Source organism: Tetrao urogallus, assembly GCF_951394365.1.
Source record: "Tetrao urogallus genome assembly, chromosome: Z".
NCBI lineage: Eukaryota > Metazoa > Chordata > Aves > Galliformes > Phasianidae > Tetrao > Tetrao urogallus.
In genome coordinates this window covers 47,618,769-47,640,132 of record NC_136816.1, presented here as the reverse complement: position 1 = coordinate 47,640,132, position 21,364 = coordinate 47,618,769, and the positions used below count along the sequence as shown (strand labels likewise).

At 41.3% G+C, this 21,364-nt stretch overlaps 1 protein-coding gene across 1 annotated transcript in view; it reads left to right on the top strand.

The window, feature by feature from the left end:
• RCL1 (RNA terminal phosphate cyclase like 1) overlaps positions 1 to 11,068 on the top strand; it is a gene marked incomplete at its 5' end in the record, with an annotated part of 30,560 nt that extends 19,492 nt beyond the window's left edge. Inside the window, 3 exons of the mRNA XM_079548704.1 lie at positions 21 to 177; positions 6,055 to 6,158; positions 10,849 to 11,068. Of these exons, the coding sequence (XP_079404830.1) occupies positions 21 to 177; positions 6,055 to 6,158; positions 10,849 to 10,999 (412 nt within the window). The 3' untranslated portion in view covers positions 11,000 to 11,068. The remainder of the gene's footprint in view (positions 1 to 20; positions 178 to 6,054; positions 6,159 to 10,848) is intronic.
• Between the last annotated feature and the right edge of the window lie 10,296 nt (positions 11,069 to 21,364).

The window sequence follows — 21,364 nt, the reverse complement described above, 5'->3', positions numbered from 1 at the left end:
CCAGTGTGTTTTTCTTTCAGATCTCCAGGTTTTGGCATATGCCTTATTGCAGAAACCATCAATGGCACTATTCTCAGTGCTGAGTTAGCCTCAAACCCTCAGGGCCACGGAGCAGCTGTGCTTCCTGAGGAACTTGGACAGAATTGTGCTAAGCTGTTGCTTGAGGAGATATACAGGGTAAGTGGCCAACGTGTTTTGCATGTACAGCTGAAAGGGAAGAAGGCAGTTATATATTGTTGAAGGAATAGGTGATTTCAGGATTCGCTCAGGCTGAGATCCAGGCAGAAAAATCCTCCAATGGTGCCAATGCATTCTTGATACCAGTGGGAGTGCTTTATAAATGGTTCATTTAATGATATAATGACTTACTCTGTCATGTTATTTCCTGTGTCCATGTTATTTTACTGTGGATCATAGTAGAAAAAAATTTTGTTTTCATTGCCTTCTGTTTGCAATAGAATTCAGTTTGCTTCGTGTGGTTTTTTTCACTTTTAACCATAGAAGAGAGCTATTGAGCTAGTGGTGGAATTGAAGCATTGTGAGTGGGAGAAAATGTGAGAAAGAGGAAGGAAAGGGGGGAAAAAAGCATCTGGTTTCAATGCTGGCCATTTTATTGCAGCAATAACAAAGTTCAAATGTGCTGAGGTCTGTTTGTGATATAAGGAACAGAATGGTTTGTTGAAACTAAGACAGTATTGGCTTAGGAGTCTTATCTGCATCACAGTTTCCCACAGCATGATTTTTTTTATTACAGTGTTTGTTTTCATCTGTGGCAAGACTTCTAGTGGATGCCTGGCACTCAGTCAGAATTAGCAATTAGTGAGTTTCTGATCCAATAAAGAACATATCTGCTTCTGTTGTGTATTGCCATAGATGTCAAAGTAAGCAGCTGTTAGTACCGACAAACCACATATAGTTTTTAGGAGGCAGCCATCTACAAATGGTACCCCAAAAAAATGTAATTGCTCTGAACTAGAATAAAGAGATAGGGCCTTACAAAGTATTAAAAATGCCATTAGTGTGATTCTGTTTTAGGTAGTGTAGTCAATTAGGAAAAGGTGTTTGAGGCACAAACAGGGTCAGGCAGGTCTTTGCACAGTGAAGTGATGGGGCATGAGGTTTCAGTGTCCTTGAAAATTAGATTCTCAGTGAATGAGGTTAGCTGTGCCCTGCTGTGGAACAGTTGGCATTCTGGGAGGCTCTATGCTGTGTGGGCCATTACAGAAGTAAGTGACAACTGCTGAACAGTTTGTGGACTGTTTGTTGTCCTCCACTGCAGCATCTCATGGTGAAAAAGTTCTCTTCTGTTATCCTTTAAGGGCTATTGTACTGCTTATCTACTGGACTGTTTAGATCTTACTCAGTACTCATGAAATCCCTGCTGCCTGTCATAAGCAATATTGTGGGGTTCATTTTGTAATTTTCAAAATATAACTTGAACTTATGACTTTGTGTATGATACACACTCTAACAGAGTGTTAGCCAGGAATTAGAAAAATTGGGATTGCTCATTCATTTTATTCTATTTTCTTTCTTTTTTCCAAGCTTGGGTCAGTTTGATCCAGTGTTGACCCCACTCATTGCAAAGTGTGCTGTGTTTGCTTGTTTTAGGATACTGTTTGGGGATTTCTTTCTTTTGTTTGCTTTGTTTTGCGTAGATAGCGTATGGTAAAACAGTGAAGTTGTGAGGAAAATGCATGGGAGAACAGGCTGCTGTGAACAGGCTGCTGTGAACAAGCAGTCCTTAAGTCCCGTTCTCTTTACATTGGTACTCTCTGAATGCTTGAGGGAAAACTGCTCTCCCTTTCTTTGCTTAGAATGCATGTGAACTGAATGAGACTGTTGCTCCAGCTGTGTCTTTGCCTGTAGACACTCTGGGGGCTAGAAGGCTTATCAGAAAAGGGCATCCCAGTAGTAATGAAGATGATTCTCTGCAGAGGATTTTAGTTGTCAGAATCACCCACAAAACTGTTGGAATTCAGTCCTGCTTAAAAGGGCTCAGAGGCATCTCTTAAAGTGCTTGCTTAATGCTTGCTATTATGTGAACTTTACCATGTAGGAAACCTAAGGACTTGAGCTTTGCTATGTGAAGTGCTAAATTGCTCCTTTTGCTAAGCATTAAAAAAGAAGTTGAAAAGAGCATATATGATTCTTGCTTTTGTGATATACCTTTGTAGATGAAAGGATTTCAGAGCCAATTGACTAACAGTAAGTGGCACATTGCTAATTACAACAGATCTGAAGGAGGAACATGGAATGGCTAGCATTGTCTTTACAGATCTGTGTGTATTTCTTACCCAAGTTTAATTGTAGAAGATCAATAAAGAAGGCCTCCTTTCTTGCCTTGAGAGGCCAGGAAAAGCTAGAAGAGAGTTGAATGCCTGTATAACTTGTGATCAGGAGAAATAGGGCTAGATGTAGAAGCAGTTGAACTCTGAGCTCTTCTTTGAGGAAAGGTTGAATTGCTATGGGAGCTTGGGAGGGCAGAAGGGGTAAGGTTGTTGTTTTATGCAGCTAGAGCTAATATCAATGAAATGTTTAACTAAATGCTAATTTTCAAGACAGTCATACTTCGATGTGACAAGTCTCAGCTTCTTTCTAAAAATGGTTCTGCACCTCACCTAACAAATAATACACCTCAGGGTTGATTAAAGCATGCATGTATGTACCTTATGTGTAAGAGAAAAAAACAACCTTATCTTATAGTGTTACCAGTACTATAAGCTTGGAAGAATAATCCTCCTCAAACACACTTTTGTCAATGATCCAGTTGTTTGTGCTTCTGCATGTAAACAGTGATACTTATGCTGCAGCATTTCTGCATTTATGTATATGTCTCTAATTATATCTTGGATCTGATTCTGTTGTCTCCAACAATAATGGAGAACCTGCCATAAACTGAATTAACGAGCTAGTAGCTGCATCCTAGATTTGTAATGAGTGCCAGCAGTTTTGGAATAAAGTCAGTACTTCGATTCTGACTTTGTCTATCCCATTTCTAGTGGTAGTATTTTTGCTTTGGGTTTGTTGTTTTGGGGGGTTTTTTTGTTTGTTTTTTTTTTTAACTCAAGTAAACAGCAGATTGAGAGCTAAAAGATGGCCTCATTAGAAGTGGTATTTCTTTCTGTTTCATTTGACATGTTACTGTTCTGTCAGCATTAGATTACAAGAAAATCACTTAATTTCTCTGTATGATAATTGCTTACATGGGAATGGTCATGTGGCGATGCATTGCTAATGCATAATAGTAGGGATGGCTAACTCGTTGCAGCAACGGAGACTATGAAAGCAATAGAAGAGAACCTAGAGGTTGGCAGCCGACTGAACACGGAATCATAAAATGGCATAGGTACAAGGGAACTTAAAAGGTCATCCAGTTTCAACTGCCCTGACAGGTTTGCCAACCAATAGACCAGGCTGCTAAGGATCCCATCCAACCTATCTTGAACACCTCCAGAGACAGAGCATCCACAGCCTCTCTGGACAGCCTCTTCCAGTGCCTCAACATCTTCTTAAGTAAAACATTTCTTCCTAACATCTAACCTAAATCTAGCTTCTTACAGTTAAAGTATTCTACCTTGTCCTATCGCTATCAGACTGTGTAAAATGTTGGTCTACCTCTTTCTTCGCCATTACCCCCTTCTCTCTTCAAATCGCATTAAAAGCCCTGTCCATGAGCACAGACAGACCTTGGGACAGAATTCTTTTCCTCGTGACCTAGGTGGACATCATCAGGAGCCATCAGGCCAGGTACAGAGTAAACTGCCTCATGGTCAAAAAAGCCAAAATTCCTGTGGTGTTACCAACCTCTCAGCCATGTATTTATCAGGTGGATTTTCCTGGTCCTTTCCTGGTTTCCTCCTTGCCCCTGAAGGCATACAGGAAGACACCACCTCTACTCCTACTCTGTCTACTAAACTGCCTCTCCCCCCTGAAGTCACTTTTTACAGCTCTCAGGCTCTCAGTGACTTCACTGTTGCCAGCCTGAACTATCAGTAAGGAGTAATAATCAGAGGGGTGAACTGGACTAGGGAGTCTGTATCCTGTTTACGCTCCCTGATGCTCTTCAATCTCTCCACCTCCTCCTTGGGCTCCTGCCCCTATGCTGAGCAGATCACCCATAGGCTCACGCCTCACACAGGTGGTATCTCTGCCACCCTGCGGGTGCAGCAGCAGGCTCAGGCGCTCCCTGCAACCAGAGACCAGAACAGACATATTTTCTGGGCAGGCACTCAGTCTGGGTAGCTGCATTCTTTTAGGCAGGAGCTTTCTGTGTAGTGGCACAAGATTTGTTGTCTGAGAGGCAGCTGATAGGCGAGCCAATCCCCTGACTGGGGAGGAGTAGTCTGCCCTGCCTGTGTTAACTGCTGCACCATGCTCTGTTTGCCCACTGCTTTCAGCACTCCTGGGAGCTGTGCTCCCTGCAGGCTGCTTTTCTAATTTCAGGGTATGATGCTGCTGCTCTTGGCCCTGCCCCCACAACTGCTGCTACATGGCTACATGGGAGGCAGTTGTGTCTGGCAGCTTCTCCCTGACAGGAATTCAGTTGTCCTGAATAGGCACAGTCAGTTCCTTGCTTTAGTGTGGAATGCAACTGCACCAGAGCTGTCTGCCTGCAGAGAAAAATATGAGCCAGCAGTGTACACTGCTGAAAGTTAAGAAGGCCAATGGCAGTCTGGCCTGCAGTCTGATTGTGATAGGCAAAGGGGGGGAATGGCTTTAAAATGAAAGAGGAGAGATTCAGGTTAGGTGTTAGGAGATTCTTCACTCAAAGGGTGAAGAGGCATTGATACAAGCTGCCCAGAGAAGCTGTGAATGCCCCATTCCTGAAGGCATTCAAGGCCAGGCTGTGTGGGGCCCTGGGCAATCTGATCTAATGAGTGGCAGCCCTGTCCACTGCAAGGTTGGATCTTGAAGGTCCCTTCCAACTCAGGGCATTCTGTGAGGTGACTGTTCCCTTGTACACAGCACAGGGGAGACTGAGCCACAATGTTTGGTTTTGGATCCCTCAGTAAAAGAAGGATGTCAAGTCATTGGAATGCGTTCAGAGAAAGGTAACTAAGCTGGTGCAGGGACTAGAAAACAAGACATACAAGGAACGGCTGACAAAACTGGGGTTGTTGAGTTTGGATATGAAGAAGCTGGAGGGACTTTATCACTCTGCAGCTATCTGAGAGAAGGCTGCTGTGAAGTTGGTGCTCGTCTCTTTTCTTAAGTGACAACTACTAGAACATAAGGGAACATCCTTAAGTTGCAGCAGTAGAGGTTTAGCTGAGAGATAAGAAAGATCTTAAAGGATTTTTACAACCCTTTTTTATATCAACAACTGTGTGATTCAAAGTGTTGAATTTTATTTTCAAAGAACAGTGAGACTTGTCATACTGAAGTAAAACCATCTTGAAAATTGCTATCAGTATCTCTCACTGGAATAGTCCTTTTTTCTGCCTTTTCACTGTGTTCAAGTTGTCACATCGTGTTTTCTTAGTCAATCCCAAAATTTATTTGGAATTCCAAATTCAAAAAAATTTCCTTTTTTGAATAGTTTTATTTCTTAAAAAATTAAGTTTGTGCTTTGCTCACAAAGCTGACTGCCAGTTAGCAGTCTCTGTAGTTTTGCTTTCTCCAGACAACATGTTCAGTGGGCTTAGGATTAGTTTTAATTCAGTAAGAAAGTATTCACAGACTGCATTGAGGCTTTGGGTCTGCAACAAGTGAAATGCAGAAGTTCATGTCATCCTTTTGCTTAAAAGTTGTCTACTAAAGTTCAGAAACATGCTTCAGTTTTGTAATGCTTGAACAGAACAGGGAGAGATGAGAGAGTTCTTTGTTTTGCCATTGTTGCTGGGTTTTGGTTTAGCTATATTTCTTTCCCAGCCTGACAGGTGAAATGAATTTGTTATTGTTACAAAATCTAGATTTTTATATTTTCAACCCTTGAAAACTGAGAGCGGTAATTCAACTTTTTGAGTATATTTTTCCTTTCTATTACTCTCTCCTTCCATCTCAATTTCTGGTTTGTATAGAGATTAATTATTAAAACATTTTGGTTTACAGGGAGGTTGTGTTGATTCAACAAACCAGAGCCTTGCTCTGCTGCTCATGACCCTTGGACAACAAGATGTTTCCAAAGTCCTGTTAGGACCCCTGTCTCCATACACGTAAGTTGTTTTTTATTTTTATTTTTTTCTCATTTTATTTACTTAGTCTTTTTTAATTCTGTATCACACAGCTGTTTTTTCTGTATGAAAGATGTTGTCTCTGGCTGTGAGTAGAACAACTTGTATTTGTCTTAAAATGAGACAGGTAGTGTAAGTTACCCAGTGTAAACACAGATTAAAATATTATTTCCTTACCGTTTTGTATTCTTCCTGATTCTGAAGCAATTAAAATTCCAGAGATGAAGTTTATTGTGGATTCTTGGTCTTGTATGTGTACATCAGTTACCTTTTGTTGCCTAGCATATACTACCTTGTTTTCCTAGTGATTTCTCTGTAGCTGGGACATTAAATGGCCTGTTTTGAATGGCTTGCCAAATACTAAAGCTGTAACTGTCTCAAGGAGACAGCTCAAGAGTTCAATTTCTGGAGCTATGTGCAGCCCTAAAGCGTTAGTCCTGTCAGGTAGTGGACTTCTGTGATGCCCTTTAATCTTGAATTTTATTAAAGATTTGTCTGTCGCTAGTAATGATTCGGAGGAATAAATTTCTCACGGTTAGTTGAAACACGGGGTAGGTAAGAGACATCCAATAGCAAAAATTTCATTTATTCTAGAAGACTGACTTGGTCATAGCTATTCATAGAAACTGGGCAGTTTTCCATTAAGCAAGATGAGAGAAAGGTAGCTTATTTGACAATGGCATCAAACAATAAGACTATGAACTGTCCTTTTTCGGTTATCATGGTACCGGTGCTGTATACGTGAAAGGTACAGTACTGTGATAACTGAAGAATGGTGGTGCCATCACATGAGATCTAGAAATTGCCTAACTTCAATTTAAATACCCAGACTCTTAGACCTGGGTAACAACATTCATCACATATTTTTGGGGAGGGGGCGAGGGAGCAGGTAAGCCTCCTTTTGCACAGGAGTGAAGTAATCCTGTGTGAAGTAAGTATCCAAGTGAAAGGCATCAAAGAAGTACATAATTAAGCATGTGAAACAGAGTGATGACTTGCATCATTCAGCCTTTTTTTTTTCTCCTTGATTCAAGTTGTATGAGCACACCACTTTATTTTGTAAGCAGACTGATTTCAAATGGGTGGATTGTCACTTCCACCAGGCTAGGAGTGCATGGCAGAGATGAAGGTCAGCAGCAGACATTCTGGAGCATCATGTGCCACAAGAAATCACGCAACTCTGGAGCACCGTCATGCCCTCACTAAGGCAGCTATTAAAGGGTTGGGAAACCTGGCCCTCAAGCAGCTCATCAAATGCACAAGTTTTTGAATTGAATTATGCTGCTGTCGTCCTAATCCCTTCTTCCCTTTGTCGGAGCTATGATGTCTCTGCATTTAACACTTAAACCTTGCAGGTTCCAAAGCTATTTATAAGACATATATAGTTGAGTTCCCTGTCTAGCACAATGTAGTCTAAATGTGACAGTTCAGCTGGTGAATTAAAACTCTGTTAGGGGGATATGACGCTCTGGAATACACCCACCAGAACAAGGAGATATCTTCCACGTATGTGTATTTCCCTCAGAGCCATTGCTAATGTGGAAGCTATGCTAGGAACAGGGCTGCCCAGGGGAGGATCACCAGCCTCTTGCGTTATATTGCAGATTTCACAGTGCTTGTCTGTTGAGCTGCTCATAATTCTGAATGCTCACGGTGTTGCTATCTCACCAAGGGTGCATGGTAACAAATCTTAAATCTGGCATGAGATGAGGGCTTTGCAGTTTGGTCTGGTCTGCATGCAGATGAATGTGTGTGGACCAGGGTGCACACAGAGGACAGCAATGGGAAAGCACTGCTGCCAGCTTGTAAAGCCTCAGGGAGGAAAAAGGCACATGTGCTTCAGCATGAAAGTCCCCACAAACTGCATCTGAGAATTGCTCGCAAGCTGTGGTGTGCAGGGCACCAAACTAGCAGGGAAAAAACAGACAGAGCCGAGCACAGGCAGTGAGACAAGGAGGTAGAAAAGCAGCCGCAGCCCAAGGGAGGGCTCACCTGGCAGCAAACAGGTGACAGCCACCTCCCGCTGTGGCCCCTCGGCCGGGCTAGGTATGCTCGCGAGCGCTGCCCACCGCTGCGTTGAGCTGACCCAGAGCTGCCTGCACAACGCTCTGCAAGCGTCAGCCAGAGGGGAAGGGCGGCTGCAACCCGTGCTATTTCACTTTTTTGTCGCCCTCCTCGGGGCGGGCTGGGGTCTCCTCTACTCCCCTCCTGCCCCCTCCCTCTCCATTGGCTGGGACCAGACGCTCCAAGGGAGCAGAGGCCTCAGGCCAGGCCCTGCAGGGTCTGCTCTGGCACTCTCGTGTTGCTGATGTGTGCCATGTGTGAGCTCCCACATGCGCTGCTATGTATTAGGGGTAAAGGAACAAAGCAGGCCTTGTTGGCAGCCAGGTCTTCTCAAGTGGTGATTAACGAGCTGGTCGCTGTGCCCTGACAGCAAGCTAGAACACACGAAGTGATTATGCTGCTCAGTAGGCTTCTGGGATAAGAGAGCACTTCTGCAAGCTTACTTTTCTATATATATGTAATTGTAGTACAGTGGTTGTTAATTCCAAGGAGTCTGGCGCTGAGGAACATCTCCGGTATGGTTCTGGTAACTGTCCTTCAGCTTAACAGAATAAAGACTCCAACAAGATAAAACTGCTATACTGCTCACTCCCTCTGTCACTCCTCCATTTGGCTCATGTGTGTTTGATGCAGCTGCCTGTTATTCAGGATGTAGACCTGCCCACACCTTTATCAGCCTCAAGCTAATAGCAGCCTACTTTCTGCTTCATTTTGTCATCTGTTTCTTCCCCCTCTTTTTCTCCTGTTTCTTACCTCATGTTTCCCACTGCTTACAAATTCTCCTGTCTGATCTCCATGCAGCCTCCCCCTCTCCCGTTCCTTTAAGCCTATTTTATTTACCCGGGGGCTTTTGCTTTTTCACTCTATCCAGAAGTAGAGGCAGAGCAACAATAGTCTACAAACGTAGGAAGAGAGGTCCTCCGCTTCTGTGCTGCCCTTGGCACTTATGCAGTTTATTCTGTATCCTTGCTGTTCAGTTCTGTGTTCCTGCTGTTTTGGGCTTGTCTGTTTGCTTGTCACACTGCCAGAGCTCTGGGAATGGGCCCAGCTAGCGAGGAGGCTGATACAGAGCTTGTTGCCTGTCAGCTTTGCTGACGCATTTTTGCCAGTGTATGCCCATTTGCCTACTTACAGCCTCCCTTTGGAGTTGAGGAGGCATGGAAGAAAAGGCAGTTTTCATTTATTCCTTAAAGCTGTTAATACATTCAGGAGATGTGAGATCTAGTGCTTGTGGAAAGGCTGGTCACTAGCACAGCAGGATGGAGTGAGAAGTTGTACATAGCAGGGGGATCCAGCTGCCCACATTCACCCTACAGAGGTATTCAGCTGATTGCTTCAGCAGCAAATCACCAAGCACAGACCAGTGTCAGTGACTCTAGCCTCTGTTTGCCTGGCTCCTGCTGTTTCTTTCTTCTCCCACACATACATCTATGTGCAAGAGTAGAACTCAAGTGGGTAACACAGTTCCTGATTCTGCAGCACCTACTGTGCTCTGTGTTTAGAGGCTCCTGGATTTCTATGTATAGAAGGATTACACAGCCAAGAGCTGTGTAATGTTGCTCTGGGGACTGTCCTCTGCCCTTGGTCTCCTGCTTCCCATTTTGTGGGTACTTTTTCTTGATTTGATGTCATGATGTAAGTGATCAGCTTGTGATTATGCTGTTAGCATGCAAAGCAGAAGCTTTTTGCAGTTTGCCAACTATATAGATGTGTGGACTGGATGTGCACATTCTTTTTCTTCAAAGGCTAATCTTAGTCTAAAGTCAGAGTGTTTTCTTGGATTTTTATTTTGTTTGGTTCAGTTAGGTTTTGTTTTGTTGTATTTTTTTTTCTTAGGAGTGTTGCTATTTTTTTTCTGTCAGACTCTGCTCTGACAGAAAAAAATCTGAACTGTACCTATTTAGTCTCTTCGTGCCTCTCATTCTGAAATTACAGAAAATTGCTTCCTGCTCTTGAAAATCAGGAGAAAATAGGATAGATTAGTTCAGTTGGAAGGGACTCACAGAGATTGTCAGTCCAACTGCCTGATCACTTCAGGGCAAACCAAAAGTGAAAGGGCGTTATCCAAACGCCTCTTGAACATCAACAGGCAGAGCATCAGTCACCTCACTATGAAGCCTAAAAGTATGTCCCCAAGGCCAAACTCTTAGCTATCTCTATTTAATTTTTTGTTTCCGCTTTAAACTTTGGGAGAGATATTTTACTGCAGGTCGGTACGGTGTTCTTAGGACCCTAATGTACAGTCAGTGTTGTGACTAAGTGACCTTGCCTGTGTACGCCTGTTCTTTCTCTCCTCGTTTTCTTTCCTTATTTTGTCTTTTTTGTCTTGCTGTTACCAGGCATTTTGTCTTGCTGTTACCAGGCATTCTGTCCCTCTCTGCAGATTACTATACAGATTACAATACTCTCCTATACAGAGTACATGGTGTTTTCAGTAGGGGTCACTAGCAGCAGTGCAAGTGAGAAAAAAATTTGGAGCCTGTGGGCTTGTTTCTCTGTACAGAGCAATATTCTTATGCTTATTGTGCTCATTGGAATTGACATTAGTAGTTACTGCTGTTGTGCTTTTTGTTTTGTTTCTTAAATTCTGTTGTTTTCTCTTCCTCAGAATTGAGTTTCTGCGACACCTGAGAAGCTTCTTCCAGATCATGTTTAAAATTGAAATGAAGTCCCCTGAAGAAGAATGCAAGGGCGGGGAGAAAGTCTTAATGACATGTGTTGGCACTGGATTTTCCAACCTTAGTAAAGCAATAAGATAAGAAGCTTATCTGCAAACTTTCCAAAATGAGATATCAGAAAACATTGCAAAAATTTGATAAAAAGTGTCTTCCCCTGTACTTATTCTGGCACCAGGAAAACCAGTGCAGAGGTACTCAATCTTGCTTCGTGTAAACAATAAAATTATTTCAGGCTGTTTAGACCTGTGTTCTTTTTGAAGATGCATTACTGCTGTGCATGAAATGACACATTTTGTGCACCTGCATCATTTTAAAAGAGGGATTATAGTGGATGACCACTTTTTGGATTGACAGGTGCTGGAAGTTCCTATCAGAATGTAAATTCTTACCCAATAAAAAGTTTTTGATAGATTCAGTGCAAACCTGATGAAGTTAATACTGAGCTTTTTACAGAAGGAAAGAGGTTTATGCTTGATTTCATATTATACTCAGTGTGGAATAAAACAAACTGTGTTAGAAGGTGATATTCTTATAGAGCAAGTACCAGTGACTGTGCTACAATGATCTTAAAAATTCTATCCAGTGCCGCTGAAGTGGGTATGACCTCTATAATATGAAAAGTTTTCATTGAACTGAACAAGAACTTTGATTTTTTTTTTTTTTAATATAATATATTTGAACAGTGCTTTATGAACTACTGGAGGCCATACATCATTTTTGTACTGTATGCCTTTCTTTTTTTACAACCTATCTAAGCATATTTTGAAAATATTTTGTCCTAAATAAGGTTTTCTTCCTCTTCAGAAACGAATGAAGATTTTCTCAGACCTGTAAGATGGCACTTCAAATGATAAGTGGCTATTTTGAAGTGTTACGTGGAAAGAACAGTTTAGGGAAGTGTTGGAGGTCGGGCCATTTTTACCACTTAGTACCTTCCAAAACTTTTTTGCAGCAAATCCCAAGTAATTCAGGAAAAAGCTAATTAATGTTCTTCAACTATTTTTTATTTTTCAAATTATTGCAGAAAAAAAGTCTCTGGGCAAAGAATAATTTCTTGCCTTGCTTCCCATTGTTACCTGCACAATAGAAAGCTGGAAACTCTCCAGATAAAAGTTATGCTAAATATGGGGACCCACTGATCCAAAAAATGAAATGTACAAAGGTGAGATGAGTAGTTACCAGAATGAATGTTTAAAGCCTATGTTAATTAAAGGTAAAATTTTACAGCACAGCTCAGATTTCTGAAATAAATCTAAATATACATTAGGAAGTACTGTCAGAGCTTCAAAAGCAAAAAGCTGTATTCCAGTTAAACTTTGAAAGCTCTTAGCTTTTGAAATTGTGACAGCATTTCCAAATGTTCATTGTACCAAGCATAGAAAGGGCAATGTGTTACCCAGGTAGCAGTACTGCTAAGAGCCCAGGTACTCTTAGCAGTAAAGTAATTATGTCATAAAATTACCCATGCTTAACTAAACCTCAGTGTTGAAGTTAGGCTGCTAAACCTCAGCCCTGCTGAGAGAAAACAACTAGATTGCATAGCTTCACAACAGACTGCTAGCTATGACTCAGAGTTGCTGGTTGCTTTACACAGAAAAACACGTGTATAACAGGAAGAAGTCTTCCAGAACAGCCTCTGGAGAAACAGGAACAATTCCAAAAGAAGTTTAGCTAAGAGCTTCCTTAAAAATTATTTGATCTTTATGTTGTGTGAAAAATACTTACGATATAAGTGTACTATAGATAAGATCTGTTTGTTTACAGGCAGAATGGTGATTAACACCTGTTTTGACTATTCCCATCTGTTTTGGACTGATCCCGTATGCAACGGGACAATGGCACAGGTCAATTTTACAGAAAATTGATTTCTAACAAAGAGACCATTCATGTTCTTTATCAACATAGACTTTGTGGAAAGGATATTACAAGGAGATACATTTTTAATCTCAGTCCATTGTGGTAGGTTTAAAAACCTTAGGACTTGAACTTGATAATCTGTATCAGAACAATTTTGTACTCCTTGAGCTATTTGTCAGTCCAGTTTGTGGATTTAGATAAACTATTCTGATGATACTTCTTCAGCTGTGATTGGAAAATTTTCTGCTTGCAGAATACCATAAGGATGGACCATAGGGAATATAGCTGTGGGAAGGAACTAGTTAATAGAAGTATTTGTATTTGTATTTGTATTGTTACTTGTTACAAGTATTTGTAACATGCATTTTAACTGCACAGGACAAGGTGAAGAAGCTCAGAGAAATGTTTTGACAGAAAAGTACTAGAGCAAGTCATTACGTGGAGAATCTTTTTCTTTCAACTTGTCTAACAGGAAAGGCTACTGCTGTCTGATGCAAAAACTATTTGAAAAATGTGATTTTTACGTGGTATCCAATTCCATTTTTTGTGATATGCATTGTTAAATGCTGTTCAGTTTCTGAGATGGATGGTAACTTTTCTGTATCTTCTGTGTTTACATGAGAAAATTCATGGTAAGTTGCTGTAGAACAGATTCTGGAGTGGCAGAGATTATGCTGAAGGTGAAATTGCTTCAGTCCCAGCCAGTGCACTTTTGAAGGTGTGTGGCTGGAAGCCAGTGCAGTAAATGTCTGGGAAAGCACACAGTGAGTTGCAAGGCCACAACAGTAGGTACATGACTATCCTGGGTAATATTTTCAAAACTGTGATTATGTTACTGCTAGAGCACAGATACTCTCTTTCTTCTTCCCTTACCTCACAGGTGATATTAAGAGTCTAATGGATTTTGTTTCAAGCCACTGAGACGTATTTCTGCTGTTTGCAAGCTTTGACGTTCACTTCCCAGTTTTTCAGTCATGCCCTTGAGGCAGCAGCAGGAAGGAAAATGGCAATAAGGAAAAGTAACAACCTTCAGAAGGCATAATTTCACATGTAATCTTCTTGCTCTGTCTTTGATATTGTATGACCATCTCCACACATTCATTTTGCATGTCTGATAATGCATTTGTGTGCATTAAGAAGTGTATGATCAGCAGGTCAAGGGAGGTGATCCTCCCCTTTTTATTCTCCGTCCTGGTGTGGCAATATCTGGAGTACTATGTCCAGTAGGGAATTTCTAGAGAGAATTCAGGAGAGAGTTACAAAGATGAGCTGGAGCCTGGAACTGAGAGACTCAGGACTGTTCAGCCTGCAGAAAAGGATGGAAGACTTACTGTGAAGGGTAACATAGCACTGGAACAAGCTGTCCAAAGAATCTGTGGAGTCCCCTCTGGAGATACTTAAGACACTCCTGGAAGCTGTGCAACCTACTGTAGGGAACAGTGTTTTAGCAGGAGAGTTGCACTCAGTGATCTCCAGAGGTCCCTCCCAACCCCTATGATTCTATCATTTCTACTTAGTCTGGAAACCAGGGAATACAGAATAAGACTGCTACTGTGTCAAAGCAACCATAAATAAAAAAGAAAAGGAGGGAAGGGAAGGGCAAGGAGGAGGGCGAGGGGGAGGGTAAGGGGGAGGGAAAGGGGAATGGGAAGGGGAAGTGACATCTTCTATAGTTACTGTTTAGGTCCTAGTAAACCTGAAAGATGGAAAGGAAAAAAGACAGTCCTGCAAGGAATAGTGTGTGTGTTGGATTTTGCTGTGACATCATTGTACAGAATCGTGATGAAGTAAAGTCATGCACTCTGTTAGAGCATCACAATGCCCAAGCAGTAATTGCAGTTGATAACTTAGGACATTACAGTAAGACAGGTTTGTTAGAATGATTGGTAGTATATCTGTAGCAGTAGATGTAAGTATGAGTGGTAATCTTTCTCCTGAAATTACTATATATATTCACCAAAATGACTACCCTGACCTATTTTCCCTGTCTGCTATGGAATATCTGCAAATTGGGTCTATGTCAAAATATGCAAAATATTGGTTTATTTATTTTTTATGTTACCAAAGTTTAAGTAGAAAAGAGATTGGAAAAAAATCTTAAAGCTTGTTTTGTGTTTCAGCACTCGGAAGATGCCTGATTTTGTAGGGTTTCCTTAAATGTTTGCATATGTGTTTGTATTTAGAAATGCCTCTACAGATTCAGAGTGTATCTGAGGGAAAAGGTTTCTGCTATGAAATGTTCTGGAGCATCAAATGTAAAAATCTATGTCATAATTCACAATGCAAGTATCTTATCCACTATTTTCACCTTGTTTTTTGTAACTTAAATTGTGTATGTAATGTACTTTCTGAGTAAACATCTCTGATAAATCAGAACTCAGTAAGAGAGCCTAGAATACGTAATTTGTTTGTTTGGAAATATGCTTGTCATGTTGTTAATAAAAATACTGTTTCTTAATCCTTGATGTCAATAGCAAATTTTCCTGAGAAACAGTACCAAGATCTTGTTCTAGTTTGTTCTAACGATGTACAGATTCAAAATAAGGAAAATCTGATTTAAAAGGATCTGGATTTTTTCATGGTACATAGAACATCTATGAAGACCAGCCTACAGATCACAGTTTCTTAGCAACTTTTTACTCAACAGGAGAGTGACAGTCTAAAGCTACAACATCTGAGCCTGACCTTTTCGCACAAAGACTGGCAGCTGCCTCAATAGTTTTTCTTCTTGATTGATGAAGAATAAACTTTTTTTTTTTTTTTTTTTTTTTTTTTTTTTTTTTTTTTTAGAATTCAGAATAGTTCCACTGGAAGGGAAATGCAAAGATCATCAAGACTTTTGAGCCCTGACAGGCATAGGAAGGCTGCTCCAGTGTTTGACTACCCTCATATAAGAAATTTCCCCTAATGACCTTCCCCAGGCAGCTCTGTGCCATTCCTGTTCTGCCTTTGGTTCCCAGAAGCGGAGCTGGCACCTCCTTCATGGAGCTTCAGGGAGCACTGAGGTACCTCTCATTCTCCAGGCTGGGCAGCGTAAGTGCCCTCAGCCCCTCACAGAGCGTACCTTCCTGCCCTGTTACCAGCTGTGTTGTCCCCCATCTTAAGATGCTTTCAGGTATCTTAATATCATTTTTATGTTTTGGACCCCAGAAGTGCACGCAACGTTTGAGGTGAGGCTAAAGCAGTGCTAAATATAGGAGAATTACTTCTCACCATCTGGCTACACTGTGTTTAATGCATCCCCAAATGTAATTTTGCTCCCTTGGTGCCGAGGTGCACTGCTGGCTTATGCTGAACCCAGTGTCATTAGCAGCTTCAAGACCCACGTCCCTTCTTGGTGATCTTCCTGCTCCAGCCACTCAACTCACAGTCAGTGCCTGTGTCTGACCATGATTCATCTAATATGCAGTACCATTCAGCCACTTCATCATCCATCACAGCATGAACTTGTTCATCTCGTAGTATAACAATCTGTCTAGAGTTATATTGTGAGAGATGACATCAAAAGCCTTATTAAAATCCAGTTACATCCACTGCTTTCCCTTTATCCACTTATTGGGTGACCTTTTCATAAAAGGAAATGAAATTACAAAGCAGGACTTTTCTTTGATGAATCCATGTTGACCATGCCTGAGAAGAGAAAGCTCTTCTTTAACTGATCTTCAATGTCCTGTAGAATTATTTTCTCTGTAACTTGTCTTGGCTCTGAGTTTAAACAAGAAGTCTATTTTGGCTTGTAGATATAAAAAAACATCACAAGTAGATGGCTTTAAGACTTGAAATTTAGAGGTAAGAGGTGTTCATGAAAAGATGTAACAAGCAGCTAAAGGAACTAGAGAATCCTATTAACTGCTTTTTTTTATCTCTCCAGACCCATAGGTTTAAGCAAAAAGAGTTGAGCTATCCGTTCAGAAACACCTGAGTGAATTTTACTGTGTAGAATTTTACTGTGTTTAGGCAATGGCATTTTCTCCAATGACGCAACTTTCAGAGATCTGCTACGAAAGAATTTGACTGAAACTTGTTTTCACATCTATTCACTCGTCAGTAAAATCCTTAGTTTTTCCTCCAACTTAAGTCTTCCCCAGGCAAGAACAATATTTTTAATTAATGAACTATTTCAGTTGTTTCCCTGGGGCATTTGGTATATAGATATAAATAGGTCTATTGCTGATCTTCATGTAATGAAATTCCTGGCTTTATAGATTTATCCTTCTGTTTCAAAGTCTGCATTTTGGAGAAATGCTTTTGTGTCTGATGTAGATGAAAATGAAGTGGCTTGCATTCCACAGGGAGCTGAACTAGAAAATCCTGAGATCTACCGATTCTCAGTCAGTACAATATTTTCTTCACTTTATGACCAATACAAACAGATTGTGTCTCTACAAGCCTAAATCTCCCTGGCTTATTTCTGCTCTTACACTGCTTTGGTCTTGCTTCTTTCTTGGTTAGTTGGTTTGATTTGGTTTATTCATAGGATTTCTTTGTGTATCTTTGTCCATATTAGATTCTTTTTTAGACTAAACCCTGCTGCTTTTACTTGAGAAGGATTTCCTCCATGGTACATCCTACGTACTATCTGCTATCTTTCTCTATTAGACTGTTCTTCCTGCTTCTTTTACCTCCATGGCTGTTTCTCCATCACACAAGCTGGAAAAACAGCCTCCACAATGCCACTGTGGGATTTTGAGTTGCTGGATAGACCTCCTTCTCTTGGCACTTCCATGGATGTCTCTGCAGGCTGTCTCTCTGGCCACTCACCCAGCTGGTATACCCCTCTTTTGTCCAGCAATTAAATTCTAAAAATGCTGTTCACTGATCTGCTTCACTGCAGAGACTTTAATTCAGGATTTATAAAATGGAAAAGCTACTAGATACATTGAGTTGTGTATGGTTAAACGTATCTGATGTGGAAACAAAGGGTTCTCCTCATCTCTTCCATCTCAGAAACCTCCTTGCAAGCTTGTCATCTTGAAGTAAAGAGAGTTTAGAACAAAGAATGCATTGTTAATTACAGAGTCTGGCTCTCCTGTATGTTAGTATGTTCTTCCTCTTTCAAAAGAAATTATAAGGTGCAGAAGGATCTCCAGTCTTAAGCAGAAAAACTGAGACAAGGCATTTCCATTACACAGCTTTTGTAATTTTGTTCTAGCATTTAATTGCTTACTGTTTAAAAATAAGTACTTATTTCATTTCTTATCAGTTCTTATAATGCTAGAGAATGCTTGGATCCCTTATGTTTCCACTCCATGAATGGCCTCAAAGTTAAAATATTTCTGGTTGGGTATCAGAAAACCTTATCAGAAAAAAACGAGGAAAAGTGAGTCGTAGATGAATCTCCTGAGATTTAAAGTGGAACAAAAATGCAAACTACCAATTAGCAAAAATGAAAAATTTCTTTCAGGCTATCACTAAGATGTGTAGTCTCCTTTAAAAGCAGTGGCACATCACACTACTAAACTGACACTGGGCGTAGTAAGTCCAGGAGCTACAGGTTGCACAAGAGATAATCTTGAAATCTAGCTCACTTACTTAGCTTACTGAGATGAAAGACTCAGTTCTTTTGGGACCCACTGTGAAGAAAGCATACCTAGGGCTGTGTTTCCTTAGCAGTGTTGTGGGGTTTTCTCTCATTAACACTATGTCTTCATTAAGGTATATACCACTGCTATTTGAAACACTATTTCTTATAGAGAAGAAATATTGGCTTATGAGTAGGAATTCTGGGGACCAACATAACTTTTCAGCTCTTTATTTTTGAAAGGAAGCAGGGCAGGAATATGAATTAGGAAGAATTTAAAAAAAAAAAAAAAAAAAGGAAAAAAAAGGAAAAAAAGTCACAAAGATGCAAAACACACAATGAAATAAAAGAACATAAGTGTGCTGCTGCTTCCAGTATCTGCTTATATTTAAAATAATTAAAACTACTTTAGAATATTGCTGCAACATTCTGTAGGGATTAAAAATAATTTGCAGCATTTGGTAGAATATTTTCACAGCACTTGTTCACTTGTTCATCATAAACCAAGAAATGCTGATGGTAAGGATTTCAGTAGCTATGTCTCAACCACCCTCCTCAGGACAACCCACTTCTGCTAGTGTGTTCTGCCAAATATTGAGCTCAGCAAGCTGTGAGAGTGAATAATATGTTAGTTTCACTTTTGAGGGGAAGAAGAAAAATCACGTTTCCAAGTAAAAGCAGCCTTCCTGGCAATCTTTTCAGCTTGCTTCCTCTATCATTAAGTAAATGATAGGCCCATAGAATATCTGTTACCGTCTGCATCATCTTTTCTACACAAACTGACTCACGTTTTCACAATTGTAATGGCATATTCTTTCTACTTATCAAAAATGCCTCCAACCATATTGCTGGGCTTTCCATTACCGTCCGACTCAGTTATGCAGTAGCAGGGGATGCAGGACAGCAGAAATCCAGAATACGACAGGATCAGTTCAGAGGGGGCAGCTCTCCCCTGGGGGACATTGTGTGTCCCAGCTCCTGCCCTGGGAAGGAAGGTGCCCCAACACTTTTCTGTGGCTAATCTGGTCCAGGGAGCACCTGGCCCAATGCTGCTCCACACTGCATATGGCATTCAACACACAGCAAAAGCAGCTTTCCTTAATTTCTGTGGACAAGGATTACTTCTGTTCTTCCAAGCAATTAGGAGAACACATGGTTTGGCCCTTCACACAAGCTCCACTGTGGAAATTATGTATTTGGAAAATGCTGCCTGTAATGATCAAGTAGAGCTGAGTGCTGCCTCTGCTTCTATATCTCATATGCAGCTACCTCAGCAGATATTTGATAATCCCTCATAATCACAGAATAATGGAATGGCTTGGGTAGGAAGGGACATTGAAGTTCACTCAGTCCCTAAATATTGCCATGGGCAGGACTCCCACCCACAAGACCAGGTTGCCCTGGGCCCCATTCAGCCTGGCCTTGAACACCTCCAGGGATGGGGCATTATCCACAGCTTGTCTGGGCAGCCTGTGCCAGTGCTTCATTGCCCTCTGAGTAAAGAATATCCTCCTAACAGCTGAACTAAATCTCACCTCTTTGAGTTTAAAATAATTTCCCCTTGTCCTATCACTATCAGATGATGTAAAAGTAGTCTCTGTTTAAAGTCTGCAATGAGATTTCCTCCGATGACACACTGGGAAGCCCAGCAGCCAGGGGGAAGTGCCCCTGCCTCTAGGCAAAATCCTATGCTTTGTGTGCATGTCTCATGCAACGGAATACTTGTCAGAACTGCTCATTCAAAAATCCTCCATCCTCGAAGAAATGGAATTTGTAGAAGCAATTTCTGGATCCAGAAGTGCCTTTCCTGAGAGCTTGCACATGTGCCTCATTTCTATTATACTACAAAAAATAGAATGAGGAACCAGTGCTTTTCAGTGTAATAGCAGCTGGGTGCCATTCTTTGGAAATGAGAAACGAAAACTAATGAATGCTGATTTGTAACTTTAATTACAAACAAAAATAAATAAATAAAACAGCAGCCAGTTGGCTGGAGATCGAGTCTAAAGCAGAAGGAAAAGAAGAGGGACAGAGTTTGCTGTTGTTTGTACCAAAATAACTCCAGAAAAGCAAGGAAAGTTAATAATTAAAAGTATGCAGAACCTTATGCCACAGTTGATTAGTTAAAGCAGGGCAAGCTGGACATGAGCTAGCAGAGTGCTCTCCCATCCCAGAAAGCCCACTATATCCCAGGCTGCATGAAAGGAAGCATGGCCAGCAGGTCAGTAGTGGGATCCTGCCCCACTACTGTGTGCTAGTGATGCCTCACCTGGAGAACTGCATCCGTATGTGGAGTCCTCAAGACAGGAGAGACATAGACCTGTTGGAGCGTGTCCAGAGGAGGGCCATAAAAATGATACAAGAGATGGAGTAAGTCCTTCAGGAGGCGAGGCTGAAAGAGCTGGGGCTGTTCAGCCTGGAGAAGAAAAGGCTCTGGGAAAACCTGCTAGCAGCCTTCCATTACTTAAAGGGGGCAATAAGAAAGAAGACAACAGAATCCTTAGCAGGTTCTGTGTGATAGGACAAGGGGAAACTGCTTCAAACTAAAAGAAGGGAGATATAGACTGGATATCAGGAAAAGAATAGCAAGGGACTGGAATGAGTTGCCCTGAGAGGTGGTACACACTCTGCCCTTGGAGACATTCAAGGTCAGGCTGGATGGGGCTCTGGGCAACCTGATTTAGCTGTAGATGTAGTTAATTGCAGGAGAGTTAGACTAGATGACCTTCAAAAGCCTCTTCCAACTCAAACAGTTCTGTGATCCTACAAGTCTGTTCCAGCGGTGATTAGGGGAGCAGACCTTTCTCCTTTAAACTGGCTTGCCCAGGTCACTGGCTGTGCACCTTTCTGAATCCAGAGAACACAACACCCAGACCCACAGTGGTAAAGAGTGTTGGAGCATCAACTCCTTTCAAAGATTAGAAGCCCCCTCACTGACTGCCAGCATCCTACCTGCTCCATTTAGATGTCACAGGCACTTCCATAGACATTAAAACCAAGGTAGATACAGTGGGTTATGTCTCTGAAATGTAACAGAAGCTCACATAAGCTAGGATTTTTACAGCGTC